This window comes from Camelus bactrianus, chromosome 33, assembly GCF_048773025.1.
Source record: "Camelus bactrianus isolate YW-2024 breed Bactrian camel chromosome 33, ASM4877302v1, whole genome shotgun sequence".
NCBI classification, from domain to species: domain Eukaryota; kingdom Metazoa; phylum Chordata; class Mammalia; order Artiodactyla; family Camelidae; genus Camelus; species Camelus bactrianus.
Window position 1 is genome coordinate 23,398,534 of NC_133571.1, and position 16,364 is coordinate 23,414,897.

Sequence of the window (16,364 nt, forward strand, 5' to 3'; positions counted from 1 at the left end):
ATCTCCTGCCCCTGCCTCCCGTCAGCCGAACCCAGCGGGAAGCAGACGGGAAGCGGGAGGAGGGGGATCCAGGTGACGCGACCCGTCCTGGTCAGTCTGCGGTGCATGGAGGGGACGTGGGCACTCACTCACTGGCCTCATCTCTCCTAACTTTCCTCTCTTAGCAAAGCCCTTCCCTCTGTACAGCCCAGAGTTCCAACCCACTTCCGCTTCGCAGCTGCCCTTTGTCATGCTGCTCCCTCTACCTGAAATGCTGTGCCCTGCTCTCTTCTATTTAGTGAGCGCCTTCCAACCTCAAAGGCCACCTTAACTCTCACAAGATCCAAATTGCCTTGAAGGTAACCAAGAGTCCTTGGAATAGAGAGACTCCCATCATACACCTCCTGCCCCGCGTCCCCCAGAGCTCACCTGTTACAGGTGGATGGAGCGTGAACAGGCTGCTGTCAGTTCACACCAGGGTAACAGTGCGTCTGGTGAACATTCGTGGGGGATGAAAGAGACGTGTGAGGAGATGTATTTGGAGCACAAAATAATATGTCACATTGGCTCCAACAGTTAAGTAGGAATTCGCCTCAGAAACAGGAGGCTGCATACAGTAGACAGACGACAAAGACCTGCACAGCACAGGCCGCTGCGTCCAGCGCCTTGTGATTCCCTGCGACGGAGAAGAATCTGAAAAGGAAAATCACGCACGTGTGACTGAATGACTAGGCTGCACACCAGAAGTTAATGTTGTAAAGCAACTATACTTCAATTAAAAACAAAGAAAAAAGAAACAATAGGGAAGGCGTTCCAAATGCAGTGAGTCACTGAGTCCCAGTGGTGAGCGGGGTGCTCGGGTGACGGGGAGACGCAGTCCAGGAAACCACGGCACGCCTGCAGCACGTGGGGTGGGAGGTGACACGGGGCTTTGCACATCAGGCCCTGAAGCCCAAATTCAGAGGGCGGGTGGAGTCGCAGGTGAGCTTGCACTGACCTCCCAGCACCCTGGACTCTCTCCCCAGGCAGCGTTGGTCCCCACATGAGGGAGGGAATGGAGGGAAAGAGGAGCCCCCAGGCCATCTGGCTCTGGTCGCCGAGGGAGAGAGAGGCCCCACGGCCCCACTTCACCCGGATCATCCAGGGCTGCTTCAGAGCCCTTCCGTTCCTGCCGCGTGGACGTAACACCCCGTCACCGAATAAAGAAGTGGGCCCTGCGCTTCCAAAGGTGAAATGACCTCTAGAACGGCCCCACGCCTCCTTCCACATTTGGGTTAGTATTGGGGTTTTGCATAAATCAAAAGAGCGGGCCATTTATCTCAGAAAAAGCGCGGCCCCCTTAACTCAGCAGTTTGCTTTGAGACGATGTCCGTTCATTCGACTCCTGTGGAAGAAAGGACGGGGGGCAGGTGTGACTCCCGGGAACCCGCCTCAGAGGGCCATGCCGCCAGGCCCTCTTGATTTGTCCCCAGGGTATTCAGAGGTGGAAGGCTCCTGTCCGCCGTCCACAGTCCCGCAGAGCGGGGCGTGTGCGCAGGGAGGTGGAGCACTTCCTTCGCCAGGGGCTCACGGCTTGCTCGAGACTTGCTGCTTTTCAGAGGCAGTGAGGGGCCACGTGGCGGATGGGAGGCTGGGTTATCTGCTGTCTGGGGCCACGACAGGCCTCGGCCTCCAGGCCGGTGCGTTTAAGAAGGGCCAGGCCGGTACTGCTCCTCGTCGTCAGTGACCCATCTCTTTACTTCAGCGCGCTCTTTGTCTCTAGAAGGTGCCAAGCAGTTATTTTTGCTCTACTTTTCCTCCAGGTTCCAGGCTTCCCCTTCTCTCTCCGTCTCTCTTTCTCTTTTCCTCCCAAATCCAAGAGGAGCTCCAGGCCCCGCATGCATGGTTTACCTCTGCAGCTCCCATCCTGGCCGAGCTTGAGCACTTTTTGCTGCTCCTTGAAGTATAAATGCAGCGCCGGCAACGCAGCCCCCGCTCACCAGCAGGAGATGAAGGGCACGGGGGCTGCGTTTTAGAGCCTCAGCATGATCAGCGCGGCTGCAGGGCGTTTCAGGGCTGCCAGCTTCCTCCCGCACGCGCTGTGCTCAGGTGCCTGGCCTGGCGTCGGTGCTGAGCCCGGTCCTCTTCTGCTCAGATGTGCACGAGGCTTCTCCTCATCAGTGAGGCTGCCTTGACGTTCCGTGCAGGCTGGACAGCTTATGGTCTGTGCTCAGATGAACCAGGCCTGTTCTCTGTGAGAAGAAGCTTCTCCGAGGAAAGGAGCAGGTGCAGACAGACCCAGTCGGAGAAGGACGTGGGCAAACAAGCCCGTCCCACCTCGGTGCTCTCTCCCTGTCTGGATTCTGCCAGGATGTTGCAGGGGCCAGGCCAGGGCTGTCTGTGGGGGCCACACACAGGAGGGGAGAGCCATGCAGAGAAATGCAGAAGGCTGATGGCCACAGGCTGGAGGGCGGGAGAGTAGAGGTAAGGGAGGGAGGGCGGTCACTGAGGCGGGAGGACAGGAGGCTCCAAGCTGAGAGATGTTTGGAGTCTGGGGAGTTCCAGGACTCTGTCCAGACGCCTTATGTGTGCAGAGGTCGTGCCTCTGGTCTTTGCATATGTGTCAGGAGGAGAGGGTGCTCAGGGTGGGTGTCCAGGCATCTCAAGACCTTCAACATGGGGCGGGGCCCCTCCAGTCCTCTCTGACCCTTCGCCTCTCTGCCCGACCTGCCTCGTGCTGGCCTGTGACCATCCCCCCAGTGACAAGAGGCCACATCTAGTGACACTTACCTGGATTAGTTAGGAAGGGTTGAGTTGGAACCAGTCACTCCCAGCTTATCATGTAGTTGACTCCTTTCCTGAGGGGGATGAAATACCATGAAATATGTGTGTTTTAGGAGTCATTTTAGGAGTCATTTTGGAGAACTGTATTAGGACTGAATTTCCCACCCACTCCTCTACCGACCCCACCAACCAGAGCATCTGCCCTGCAGGAGAGAACGCTTATGCTCATGTTCACTCTTTTTTAATACCTGGGAGAACCGTCTCTGTGTTGTGGTGGAGACTCGACAAACGAGACCGATAGATGGGGCGGCTATGAGGAGGTGGCAGGTGTTGGCTGCCAAGTCACCTTTGTGATTCATCTCTGCAGAAGCCATGTTCATTCCCCAGCGACTCCGCAAGACTGATATCCAGCAGTGACAGTTTGAACATCTAATCATGACCTTGGATGTGCCCAAAACCAGGGCGGAAGCACTGCCAGCTTTTCCGTGTAGTATATCACAGGGGCCGCATAACTGAGCTGAAATTGGCCGTGTTCAGAGCGTTAGTGCTTCTGCAAATGAACATCCTTGGCCCCCTAAGTGTGATGCACTGTGGTGAGACGGCTTCCGTTTCAGTCAATTTCCGATAATTAGATGCTCGCAGGGAAGCCCAGGACAGTCCTCTCGTGTCCATCCGGAGGCTGTGAGGTGCCCCCGTAGTGGACATCAGAAACAATTATTCAGGCAGTCTAGAGGTCGCTGATCAGCAACTCCTGCCCCAGCGCCACTCACCTGGTCTCTGGTCAGAGTGCAGCTGCTGGAGGGAGAAACAGCCGGGACTTTGCTGCTGGCTTCCCAGAGCAGACTGGCTGCAAAAACGTGTGCTCCTGTATGAAAGCGGAAGTGTTTCAAACGAGAGTCATTCCTAGAGCCCACGCGCTCTGCTGCTGGGACATTTCTGGTGGCACTTATTGTAGATAATTACCTATATTAGTGCTTCTCAAAATGCGGTCCCCAGACCAGGCAGTGGCCCGGCAATCTGTATTTTATCAGGGTTCACCGGTGGTCCTGATGCACGTGGAATTTAAATGCTGCCGGGTCTTTTGGGAGGCCCTGGATGAGGACATCTGGGAACACTGGCTTTGCGAAAAAACAGACAAACGGAAACAACTGAGTTAGAATCGTGGTTCTGCCACTTAATGCATCAGCGTGATCTTAGGTCATTTGGATAATATTTCTTAGACCAATTAACCTCATCTGTGAATTGACAACAGTAAACGAAACCAGCCTAGGGTCCAAGATGATAAAATAGCTCATAGAACCGACTTGCACGGTACCTAGCATACAGTAGTAGTGTGCAATAAACACGGACCAGGAGTGTGAATTTCGCCAATTCCTCCACTTGGATCCAAGCAAAATTCAGAGCAGAACCGCCCTGAATTTCGATAACACAAACGACATCCCAGGTACACTGCTAGCAAAGCAGGCGGTGCGGTGTGTCGTTCTTAAGGGATTTCAAACCATTGTGGTTTGAATCCACATGTCAGTGAGTTTGCGTGAGAGGAAGAGCGTCAGGTCTGCAAGGGAGGCGGGTTGTTAGAGGAGGCGGGGTGTTAGAGGAGGCGGGGCAGCTGAGGAGGCGGGGTGTCAGAGGAGGAGGGCCATCAGGGAGGCGGGGCATCAGAGGAGGCGGGGCATCAGAGTAGGTGGGGCACCAGAGGAGGCGGGGCATCAGGGGAGGCGGGGCATCAGGGGAGGCACAGTACAGCGAATGGAGTGCTTCCTCCATTTGCTGTACTTCCCTACCCTTTGGTCACTCTCCAGTATATTCAGGATGTGGTCATCACAGCCATCAGAAAGGCTTGGAGTTCACTCTAGACCAGCCCAGACTGCATGTGCAGCCTGGTTACCTGGAGATCTTACTAGAGTGCATGTTCCAATGCATGACGTATGAGGTCAGGCCTGAGCTGCTGGGTTTCACGTAAGCTGCTAAGCGATGCTGACCTGCTGGTTTTCCAATCGCACTTTCTCATGAAGTAGTGTTTCTCCAACCCCATTGTGTGTGCAGCTCACCTCTAGATTCCCTCTAGATCCTAAGGAATGGTCTGGGGGGCTATCATCATTGACATCTCCCGGGAGCTTACTAAGAATGCAGACTCTCAGGCCCCACTCCAGACCTACCAAACCAGAATGTGCATTTCAGATAGATGTATAAGCATGGTCAAGTGTGAGATCCATTCACGGTGTCTGTTCACAGGGGACCCTGCACTTGTTAAATGATCTGCTCTCACCATCTTGAAATTCATCATAATTCTTAAACAAAGGGCTCTGTGTTTGCATTTTTCACTGAGACCCCCAAACTGTGTAGCTGGTCCTGGGTACGTTGCTCTGTGCCAGCGTTTCTCTAACTTTGGTGTGTATCTGACCCAACTGGGATAGCTAGAAATTCACATTTTGCAGTTTTCAAAGATCCTGAGTCAGTAGGACAAGAAAATCTGTTACAAATACCTCATGTGATTTTGATGCCTGGGGTCCCTGCCCGCTCTGAGAAATGCTCCCCAGACCACTTCCTCGTTAGGTCCCTCATCATTTCCATCTTGTGTTGTCCAGAAAACGCAATCAATGGCGCAAAACGAGCTGGACACGGAGCAGAGGGGTTTCTGGTTGAGCAGTTTTCCCCACAGGGGCTCTCAGCAGGCCTTCCCACCTGCACCTGAGTGGCCCGGCAGTGATCCTGTGACATTTACACAAGTACAATCGGAAAGGATGCAAGCTCGGGAGATCTCATCTCGAGAGGGACCGCCTGGAGAGGCTGGCGGTTCTTGGGCTTTTTATGGTCACAGACAATTCTGAGAATTCAGTGGAAGCAACCATCCCTCCCCACTGAAACATTCAGCCTTGCACATTCTGAGGGGCACCCAGGACCGGGAATTGGAACCTGGCTGAGAGGTCTGACCCCATCACTCCCTAGCTCTCCATCCTGGGGCAGGTCACCCTGGAGGCCTGGTCTCAAAGTAAGACCAGCTACCTCACCAATTTGCTGCGAGAATCAGACAAGACAGTGTGGATGCAAAAGTGCCTGCACACTGCCGAAGGGCGGCACTGTGGTACCTGCCCTGCTATGTTGCTACTTCTGGCATTGTGGTCAGGAGGAGGACACTGTGTTTGTGAATTTAGCCCGAGGCCACAGAACATACTTGGTGTAGCTGGAGGAGGGCATGAATGCAGACAGAGCTGACGAGGACTTGGCGAGAGGTGCTGGGAAATTTGAAAGCGTAGGGAAAGAGAAGGGAGCTTCCACAATCTGGGGACTCCAGATGCAAAAAGAAAAGAAAGAAAATCTATTTTTACACGCGCAAATGGTTTTGAGATTTTGGAAAATGCCTTTAGTCTAGCAGTAACTGAACGTTTCTGCCCCTGGGTATAGAGAAGAGAAATGGCACTGTGGCGGTCCATATTTAGTTTTTGATTTAACAAGCCTTCTGTTGGAATTCGCTATTCTGAGATGAGAAGAATAATGTTTAGTAGTTAAAATCTGGGCATCTGATCTAGCACATATTATCTGGGTGACTTGGGAGAACCATTCAGTTTCTCTGTTCTTCAGTTCTTTTTACCAATAGAACCTTCCTCATAGGGTTGTCATAAGCACTGGGCAACTGAGTAGACCCAGAGCACCTTGAAAGTGGTGTGGTTCTCATTGCCCACATCATGGAAATCCCTGAGCAAGGGCAGGGCTGGTGGTGCCCCAGTGGCCCAGCCATTCTGGGGATGGAAGATGCCTGTCTGTAGGATGTAACTGGTGGACAGTTAGCACCGTCGAAGTGGTCCTGTGCTCAGGGGGTTTCAGAAGCACCGAGTCACTCAGGACCCGGAAGTCTGAAATACGTCCTGACCTCAGATGCTGGGTCCCAGGAGGAGCCGCCCTGGACAGATGACAGCAAGTGCATGCGTGCACACTGCAGGGTGGGGGGTGAGGATGAGGCACGGGAGCCAGTCGTCCCAGCCGTGCCGAGAAGACCGCACCCTGCTGGCCCCCATTTCCTTGCCGGCCCCTTGCTTACCTGTCTGGTCCTCCTTTCAGGTGCTCCATTGACAACCGGGTCACCCGGGTGGCCTGGCTGAACCGCAGCACCATCCTCTACGCCGGCAACGACAAGTGGTGCCTGGACCCGCGCGTGGTCCTCCTGAGCAACACCCAGACCCAGTACAGCATCGAGATCCAGAACGTGGACGTATACGACGAGGGCCCGTACACCTGCTCCGTGCAGACGGACAACCACCCCAAGACCTCCCGGGTCCACCTCATCGTGCAAGGTAGGCGGGCGGGCACCCCGGGGGCTGGGGGCACCTGCCGTCGGCACTCTGGCTGCGGGCGCCTGACATGCTTGTTCTGTCCGGGCGGGACCACTTCCGTGTGCTCGCTGTGCCTTTGGACGCTGACGTCTCAAATCGCTTTCCCATTGAATGGGACTAGATTGTTTTTTTTTTTTTTTTGCATTTGTTCCAATAATATATTTGCTCAGAAAATTATCTTCTAATTATTGCTTTCCTTGGCTTTCTTCTCCTCTTAGGGTTTTTTTTAGGTTCCATCCAGATCTAAGCTTGCTTTATTTTAAGACCAGCGTTTTAGCTCTGCGGGCACTATGCAGACGCCATGCCCTCGCGCAGCCTTCAGAGCGAGCAGCACCAACCGCAGGTGCTCGGAACCCCTACCTGGTGTACATTGATCCCAGCCACCTCCGTTCTTCCCAGCTCACTCACAAGTCCTCCATCTCCCAGCCCTGGGTCTCTGAGACCACACCCTTCTCCCCCGGGTCTGCTTCTCCGAGGTCTGGTTGCACCCCTCCCCGCCCTCCTCCGGAGTCTCCCACTCCCAGCTTTTGAGGCCTGTGCGTCTACTGTGTTTTTGCGTCTCTGGCTTCTGCTGTCTCCAGGTTCTCAGGAGCTGAGGATGAGGCTCGTCTGCTCTCTGTAAGCAGATCAGGTGCTGGGGGTTCAGACCGCACGTAACCACGCGGACAGACTCCTAGTCAGGGAGCAAGCGCTCGGAATCAGACTTGCCGCTCTGGGGCTGGGGGACCTTGACCGGGCACTAACTGTGCCCCAAGGCTTCCTTCTGTGAAATGGGGTCAGTGCTGTGAGGGTCTGTGCTGAGGATGGTGCTTCCCTGTAACACACTCAGGAGAGGGCCTGGCACAGAGAGGTGCTATTTAAGTATGAGCTGCTGCTTTCAATACTGTTATTTTTAAACATCATTTTCAGTGGACCAGACACCTCGTTTTATTAGTTCAGATGGTGACGCCCCCAAGCAGTAGAGCGGGGTCCTCTGCTGGTGTTCCTCTCTCCCTCCTTCAGCCCCCCTCCTCCAGCTCAATGGCAGGTCCAGGGTGAGAAGTTCCTCCCCTGGAGGCTCCTTCCAACGCCCCTTGTGTCCAGGCCCCCGAGGAGGAAAGGGTGGAGCTGCTGGAGGGCAGGCGAGAGGAAGAAGGAGCAGGAAGGTGCTCCGGACGGAAGAACATGGACCGCCCTGGAGAATTAAGAGGGGAGCAGGGAGGAGGCAGGAGGCAGTGGGGCTTGGGGCCCGGGTGCAGGCTGTGCAGAGGGAGGCAGGTGGGCAGTGAGGAGCAGAGGGCAGGCTGGAAGCAGGGCAGGCAGGCGCTGCCCCCCCCCCCAGGGGTGAGGCCGCCGGGGCCTCTGAGCCCCTCGTGCCGCGTGGCAAAGCCTGGTCACACTCAGTTATTTTTACTTTATGTCTCCTTCCTCTTTCTTTCCGAAAAGAAATGGTGATGACTTTCCCCTCTTGTTGGTTCCACACAGGAGTGTTTGTCAAACTGCTGGGAACAGACAGCCTTTTTTTTTTTTAAAGGAAACGGAATTGCACGGGGAGTATTAGAGTGTGTTACGAACGGGAGAACAGGGATTGCTCCACGAGAGTCTCTCGGTGTGTGAGCCTTTCTGACGTGAAGTACGCTTTTCACCGGGGATTCTTGGCCAGAGAAAGTCTGAGGATCGCTGTTCGGCGAGGAAGTTTGACGGGTGCCCCCGTGGCACCATTTCTGCAGCACCAGGGGGGCATGAAGCCGTGCCCCACCCCACCCCCGCTCCCCATCACCGCCTTCCCAGGAAGGCACACTTACTATTGGGAGCAGAATATCTGACAATGACGCTGTCAAAGACACGTGTTTTAGGAAGCAGGACCTTTATGGAATTAGAAAACGGAAGCGTGAAAAACACTGAAGCCTCCTTGAAAGCAAGGATCATGGTTTTGTCACTTTTTTTCCTTAAGCCTCCCTCCCCCTCCACACCCGCTCCCGGCCCGAGCACCAGGAGAGTGCCTTGTACGAAGTGTACATGTAACAGATGCTTATTGAAGCAAATGGCTGGAACTATCGCCCCAAGGCGTCACACGGGCCCAGGGAGGGCAGGCTGAGTGTCGGTGGGGGTGGGGAGGCGGGGGCGCGGGGACAGGTCTGCGTCAATCTCCGCTCGTGTCCACCCTAATGGAAGGTGTCTGGTTCCCAGCCAGGTGCTTGCACCTGGGGCTTGGCGAGGCGGCCTCCGAGCTGACGCCCACCTCAAGTCTCGGAATCCCATCTTGGGCTAATTTTCTCATGCTGATGGGCGTATTGATCTGGAAACAAGCCGGCCTGAAAAAGGCTCTGGTCTTGTCCGCAGATTCGGCCCGAGCTAATCCGCGGTCAATATGCCTAGACCGGGCATTATCGACACTTGAATGAATAGAGGACCGTGGTTTCTCAGAGCCAAACTGTTCCTCCCCTTAAAAGCAATCAGACAGATGAAATACAGCCAGGGTCCCCTGGTTCTGTGTTGGAGAGAGGATACATCACCACCCAGGATTAAAAAAAGAAATATATTTATCCTGGGATCGTTTATTGTACCGAACGAAAGCCCTAACTCCCCCAGCAGAAGCCAGCTGGGTTCTGTTGGAGTTGCGAGTCAGCCCTCTGCAGAGCGGTGTTAGGATGAAAGTCAGACACGGACACTTTTCACAATGGTATTAGAATCATTAAATACACACACGCACACGCACAACAGCAGCACCAGACAGGAACCAAACGGCTGTCTCTGCCCACCAGTACGTGCGTCTCTATGCACGCAGTCAGCTTCGTGGACGAGTAGACGCACACAGAAGGACGCGCTGGTGGCTTCCCAGTATCACGCAAGCTGTTAAGGTCTGGAATTCTGTGCGTCTACCCCCCTTACTGTCAAATACCCCGCAGCCCAGCTGGTTCTTCGTTCTGGGTTTTCTCTGTGCAGTGTTCACGTTTAACTCCTGCCCACAGCCCTGCAGCCGTCCTTGCATCTGTCTGAGTCAAGCACCAGGTCCCTCAGCCCTCTGTGCCTGCCCCCATCCCTGCACAGATCATCCCCAGGAAGCGGCTGGGGCCCCTGCTACCCTGGCCAGGCACTGAGCACATGCAGACAGTGCTTTAGTTCCCACCGTGTGGAGAAGATGGACCCGTGTAGCGTCTGGGGACCCAAGTCCTCCCCAGGGCTTCAGCTTCTGGGAGTGTAGCTGCCAGCGAAGTCCCTCCTGGGAGCCCGCCTCCCCCAGACTCCTGGGTCCTCTCACCCCCTGCTGTTGACCAGACATTTTCATGGGTTCAGAAACCAAATATGCAGAGACCGGGGGCCCGCTCATCCGGGAGCCGCACTCCCCAGGGCTCTGGTCCGGGCGCTGCTCTGTCCCCCGGCTCAGGCTCAGGCTGAGGGCTGGGGCGTCCTAGGTCCGGGTTCCCAGGGCTTCAGCTGCTTCTGCATCTTCAGCCCTCCCGCTCTCAGCACAGCTTTTCACTGCTGCCAAGTCGTAGATCTGTGCTTGGTTCCCCAGGATATTTTTAAAATCTGCTGAAAACACATCTCCTCATAGTAAAGGAAAAAGAGGAAATGCTCGCTTCCTTTTTTTTTTTTTTTTGTGGGTCCATCTCTCCTTTCCTCACTGTTGCTGCTGGATTGTGTTTTCCCTGTGTGTTGTTGTTGTTGTTGTTGTAGTTCATTTGTTTTTTTTTAAGGAAGATAGCTCTGGGGCTGCCTAAAGTCTCCTAAACCTTTCTCATGCTGGTCGGGGCGGGGTGGTTTCCAAAGGTCTCGGCAGGACCGGTGCAGTGGTGGAGTGTGGATGGGGGTCAGGCCAGCCCGGGCTGCAGAGAGAGCCCCCGCAGCGGGCAGCAGTAGGGGTGGGGGAGCAGCTATGATGTGGAGCCTGGAGGGCAGCAGGCAGAGGAGGGGGTGCATGTGAGGCCCCAGAGAACGCAGCTGCAGGGCCCGCGATGTAAGACCAGCCTGCAGAAGAAGGTGATGGCGCTTCTGATCTGCGCTGTCCAGGGTCAGGGCTGCAGGCAGAGCCCAGGCAGTCCTGTGGGGCGGGGCTCCGAGGCCGGTCAGGAGCCCTGGGCAGCCTTGTGGGGAGAGTGGTCCTGGAGCTCATGTGGGAGGGGGCTGGGGGAAGGCAGCAGGGTGGGAGGGACAGGGATGCTGCGCTAAGGAGCTATTCACCAAGATGGTGACTACTTTAAATTTAAATTAGCCAAAGCCAAATAAAATGTAAAGTTGACACCTTCGGTCACATGAGCCACATTTCAGGTGTGTCAGCAGCCACATGTGACCAGTGGCTCCTGTACTGGACGGAGCAGGTAGAAAGCCTCACCACCCTGGAACCTTCCGTTGGGCGGCATGTGCTGAACGAGAATGGGCTTCACTGACTTGAAAGGTGGCTGTGGTGTAGGAAGGAAGGTGGAATTCCAGAGAGACGATGGAAACAGGAAGAGACGGTGCTGTTTTAGACAAGGGAGATTTGTTGAAAGTGATGAGACCTGGAGCTCCGCTGTCAGCTGGACAGAGACGGAAGTCGGAAGTCTGAAGGAGGGTCCCACGGAGCAGACAGAACCTGGGGACCAGGTGGTGTGGGCATGGGGGCGGGGTGCCCCCAGGACCTTGAGAGTCTGGCCTGGGAGCCCTGGGGGAGGCTGGTCCTCACTCATCTCAAGCGCCTGGTGGGGAAGCCTCGTGCGGCAGCAGAGGGGCAGGAGGTGAGATACTGGGACTCCTTGATTTTAAGATGCCTTGAATTCTCGATTGAAAATGAGTTCGTGAAAAGTAAGGGGTACCGCCCACCCCTGGGTTGGCACGCCCACTGAGGCAGCCAGAACGTAATCGTTTAGACCAGAGTGAGGGAGAGCCATCTGTGATTGATTAAAGTCTGAGTCCAGCGGCTTCCACCTCTGACCTCGGGGCGCCACGCGTCATGAGTGGGATGAGTAAGATGCTGCCTCCCCAGGCCGGCTGCGCATCCTAAGCCTTTTCCTCCCTGGGTGCTGCTGCCACGCCGAGCTTCTCGGGACGTGGAAAGGGCAGCAGCCCTGTCTCCATTGCTTCCTAGAAGAAGCCGCGTCCTGGACAGCGGAGTGGACAATGACGCTTTGCGGGACGGAACTGTCTGCCGGATCCAGGGCAGCGTGGCTACATCTCGGAAGCGCTAGCTGTACCTGTAAAGGGCCTTATGTTTGGAGCGGGAAGCTGCCCTGGTGTCTGGGGACCAGCGGGGTGAGTTCTCCTCCCAGCGCAGGAACCCGCTGGGCAGGCCTGGAGCTGGACCTGCCAGGCTTGAATCTCACTTAGAGACACATTTGCATGATAGAGAACGGTAGGATACAGTGCTTAGAAAAATGGGGAGTTCATGTTCATAATAATCGTAATAATAAAAGCTTTTGGCCTTTATCAGTTTTCTAGGCCCTATCTAGGTCTCTCTCTTGTCACTGGAGCATCTAATCACCCCCTCCCTTTTGTTTGGTGTAAATGAATTTCCCTCTTTCTTCCTGGGCAGAATTAATCTGAAAACCCCTGCTATTGTGTGGTAGTTAATTACCTGCCTTTGGGAGTCGAACCGCTCTGAAGCTCCCCTGAAAGGGGGACCCGCTGAGGTCTCTGGAAGAAGACAGGAGTGAGAGGACAGAGCTGGGCCACCATGGTCCTGTCCCTGAGTTAGCGGGACCCGGCGGAGAAAGGCGAGGTCAGGGAACAGCCGGTGCGGGTGGGCAGGCGGGCGACTCGCACAGACCCTTTCCTCTGCCTTGTATCCTCTTCCTGTTCAGACCCCCCTCCTACCTGCCTGATGTGCATAACCACGATGCTTTCCAATCCTGAATAATTAATTGACCTTGTCAAGCCAAACTCATTGTTAAGATTAAGAGAACAGGAACAATGACTTTTAATTTCTAGACACCTACGCCCCACAGCCCCTCCCCACCCACCCGAACCTGCACAAAAGGAAATTTGAAAACCCACAGATTAGCAAGAATAATGCCTCTAATCCTCACCCTGGAAGCAAAGACGCCTGTCTCTGCAGCCGCGTCACCTCGAAAGCAGCCGCACCCCCGCCCCGCGAGGCTCCCGTGGAGCTGAGGAAGCCTCTGCGCCGCCGTCTCACTTCCATCCGGGCTGCGTCCCGCTGAGCCTGCGGCCAGGAAGCATCACCGTCCAGCTCTGAGTCACCTTCTGAGCACACCTGCCTGCGCCAGGGGCCAGCGGCCCTGTGTGACAAGAGGTCACACTTGCCATCCCCGACTGCTTTCCAAACGGTCGAGCCTTTTCCCGCCCCGTTCAAGAAATGGATGAAATTGCACATCCAGTCTGATCGTGAGACGGTGCCTCTGTCTTCAGCAGGACTTTCAAAAAGTCAGGAAATTAAATTCCACTCCCAAATTAAAGTGTTCCTCAAAGCCCCCGGAGAAGGCCAAGGGAGGGGGCGTTTTACCTGAAATTGAATCACAGAATTTGAACAGCACACAAATGAGGTGACTCAGCTTTACCTGCTGAGGTTTGTAATTTACGACGCAGTTACTGGCAGCGGAGGGGCGCAGATTCTTGGTGGGTTTACTCAGTTTCAGTCACCCCCCTGGAAAGGCATCCATCTGCTTCGCCAACCAGGGGAGAGCCTTCTAGACTGAAGACGTCTGAGACAGGCTCTGTAGTGAAAGTCGTGCAGGTTTAGTAATGGCATGTTCTGTGCCTTCTGGCACTGCTGGGGAGGGTCCTCGTGTCTCCCAGGCACTCAGGAAAGTTCAGCGTCCGTGTTCTGGTGCCTCCTGGTCCCCTCAGTAGGCAGACAGCAGGTCCCCCTGCCCAAGCCCTCCGCACCGCTCACGGCTCTAAGGAGGCAGAAAGTCCCGGAGACCCTATTGCTTCCTAGCGAAGGCGAGAGTCAGTCAGAACCCCTCCAGGTGAGCAGCTAGAGCCCCCAGGGAAGGCCTTTAAGCAGCTACAGAGTTCTCACCCCTACCTGGCCCTCCCCAGGGAGTCCGTGCTGCCTCAGAGTCTGATGCAGTAGGATTAAGAAAAAGGGGCTCTGATTCCTCCTGGATCTTGTGTAGTCCTGCAGCCTCCTAACAGGACGTGCCGTCCGCTTCCACTGGGGACAGGGCAGACGTCGGGTCCTGGGAGCGCAGTGCTTCCTACTGCATCCCTTCAGACTCCTGTCCCCGGTCAGAGGCTCCCTGTGGTTTACTCGAATTGAACTTGAAGCAGAGATTCTTAATGAAGGACTTGTGAGAATATTGTTATGGTTTCGGTACTCATGGGATCTCAGCCGTCCTAGAATATGTCCAAAAGAATCCTCGTTATCGTGTCCCTAAAGGTTTCAGTAGGTCGTGCCTGTGGGGTGTGTACAAAGCAATGCCCGGGACAACGTCATTGCTTTGAAGGCCCTGCCTGTGGCGGACGGCTCGGAAGCATCTGGAAGCTCTCTTCTCTTCTTGCTGCAGTTGAGGTGCCTGGCTTCTCAGGGCATGGGGAGGAGAGGTGACTACGCCTCTTGGTCCGTCTGTCATCCAGTGGAGGATTGACAGCTGTCAGCTTTCAGTTCCATTTAACTGGATTCTGGAGCCAGGCACGGGGGACCCAAATGTTCAAAGAGCGTTCCCGCCCTGCGACTAGGATGCTTCTACGTAGAAATGCCATGGGAAGGGAAGGATGGGGTTTACCTGCAAGCTTCAGCAAGAGTACAAAGTTGCATTTCTCCAGGGTCTTCAGTGGCGAGCAGAATTTCTCAGAGTTCCAGAGAGAAGCATCCTGGGCAGGCGCAATGGCACGCACCAACCTGGAAAGTCCAAAAATGTGTGACACGTAGGAGGAAGCGTGTGGACCGTAAGGGGTCCTGGGGCAGGGCTTCTGGGGTGAAACCACGGGGCGTATGGCCAGAAGGGTGGGCTGCGTCTAGGATGCGATGCCCTGTGTATCCGAGAAGGAGCTCAGTGATCAACAGAAGGATTCATGTCCGTGGTTCTTCTAGATTTTTTCTACAAGAACCTCACTTCTCTGCCTCCAGGAGCGTAGTGTTCAGTTGTTTTGGCAAAGGCCAAATATCCAGAAGCCTCTCAGTGGAATGAAATGGCAGCTGCCAGGGGCAGTGAACCTTGGGAGGAAGAGAGAAGCATGGGAAGGGAAGAGTAGATCCAAACCCAGCTGGTCCAGTGTCCCTCCCTGGTGTGTCCAGGTGCAAAGGAGAAAGACTCAAAGACTCTGCTGCCGTCAGGTCAGCATGTAAAGCACTAAAACATGAGTCCTCTGATTGCAGCCGCACTGAGGATGCTCTCCCCGCTGCATGGTTACGGCGTTCTCCTCTGTGCACCAGCAAACTGAGCACGTGACACGGGCTCTTCGCTCTGTCGTGGTGGTGACTGTCCCAGAGAGCGTGAGGATGTTGCCAAGGGTGAATGGGAGCCCCGCCCACCACCGCCACCCACGTCCTCACTGGTGCCTGGGAGCCACGTTCAGAGGGGGGACGCGGTGTTGCAAGTGTCTCCAGGCCAGCTTGGGCTGGATGCTGTCCCCAGCTGGAGGATGTCTTAAGATTTATATTCCTGTTGAAAGTCGTCTGTGATAATTTAGTGTCTGAGGTTGGCATGAAATCTAACTGGCTCCTGCTGGAGTCCAGCTCAGCGGTGAGAGGCTCCCGGAGATGTGGGAGCACGATGTTTTTCTTTCCAGAGATCTTCATTTCATGTTATTTGAGAAAAAAATTTATGGATTTAAAATTAGGGCAGTTTAATTTGGTGGCATGTTTTCTTTATGTCTCAATTATATATTCATGTCTTTGTGGTAAACTCAGCTGGTGGGGGGATTAAGAATTCAAAATAGAGGATTTCCACTTGGCAAATAGTGCTTTCCGTGGTGATTAATTGAGAGTCTGCACAATGAACCCGGCGTTGGCCCCGTTGGGGATTAAATAGCTCAGCAGAGACAAGTAAGATTTCAGGATCCAGGAGTCGTGGATTCCAGTCTGAATCTAGACATCAGTACCTGGAAAAACGACCTACCTCTTTGATCTATCTCAGATCAGATGCTCTTTATAGAAAAGTTTTGATGTCTCACACAATCTGATTTGGAGAAAGGTACCAACAGAAGGGAGCCACCGCTACCTGTGAACGCCCCTCATTAGTGCACGAAGGCTCTGCCTGCCTCTGTCTGACGTTGGCTCCCTAAGCAGCCCCGATCCTCTGTGCCAAGGGTGCAGACGCGTCCCGCTGCAGAGCTGGGTTCCCCTTCCACAGAGCCCGTCTGGATCGCACCCCCTCCCCATCCTGGGTCCCTCCTTTGCTGTCTGTGCGCCTGGGTCCTGGCCTCCTC

The 16,364-nt window shown here is 54.8% G+C and overlaps 1 protein-coding gene across 3 annotated transcripts in view; it reads left to right on the top strand.

Moving 5' to 3' along the window:
* Positions 1 to 16,364, top strand: part of NTM (neurotrimin) — an 826,130-nt gene that overhangs the window by 659,889 nt on the left and 149,877 nt on the right. For all 3 annotated transcript variants that reach the window (XM_074356875.1, XM_074356873.1, XM_074356874.1), the window contains one exon: positions 6,802 to 7,034. In XM_074356875.1, the coding sequence (XP_074212976.1) occupies positions 6,802 to 7,034 (233 nt within the window). The remainder of the gene's footprint in view (positions 1 to 6,801; positions 7,035 to 16,364) is intronic.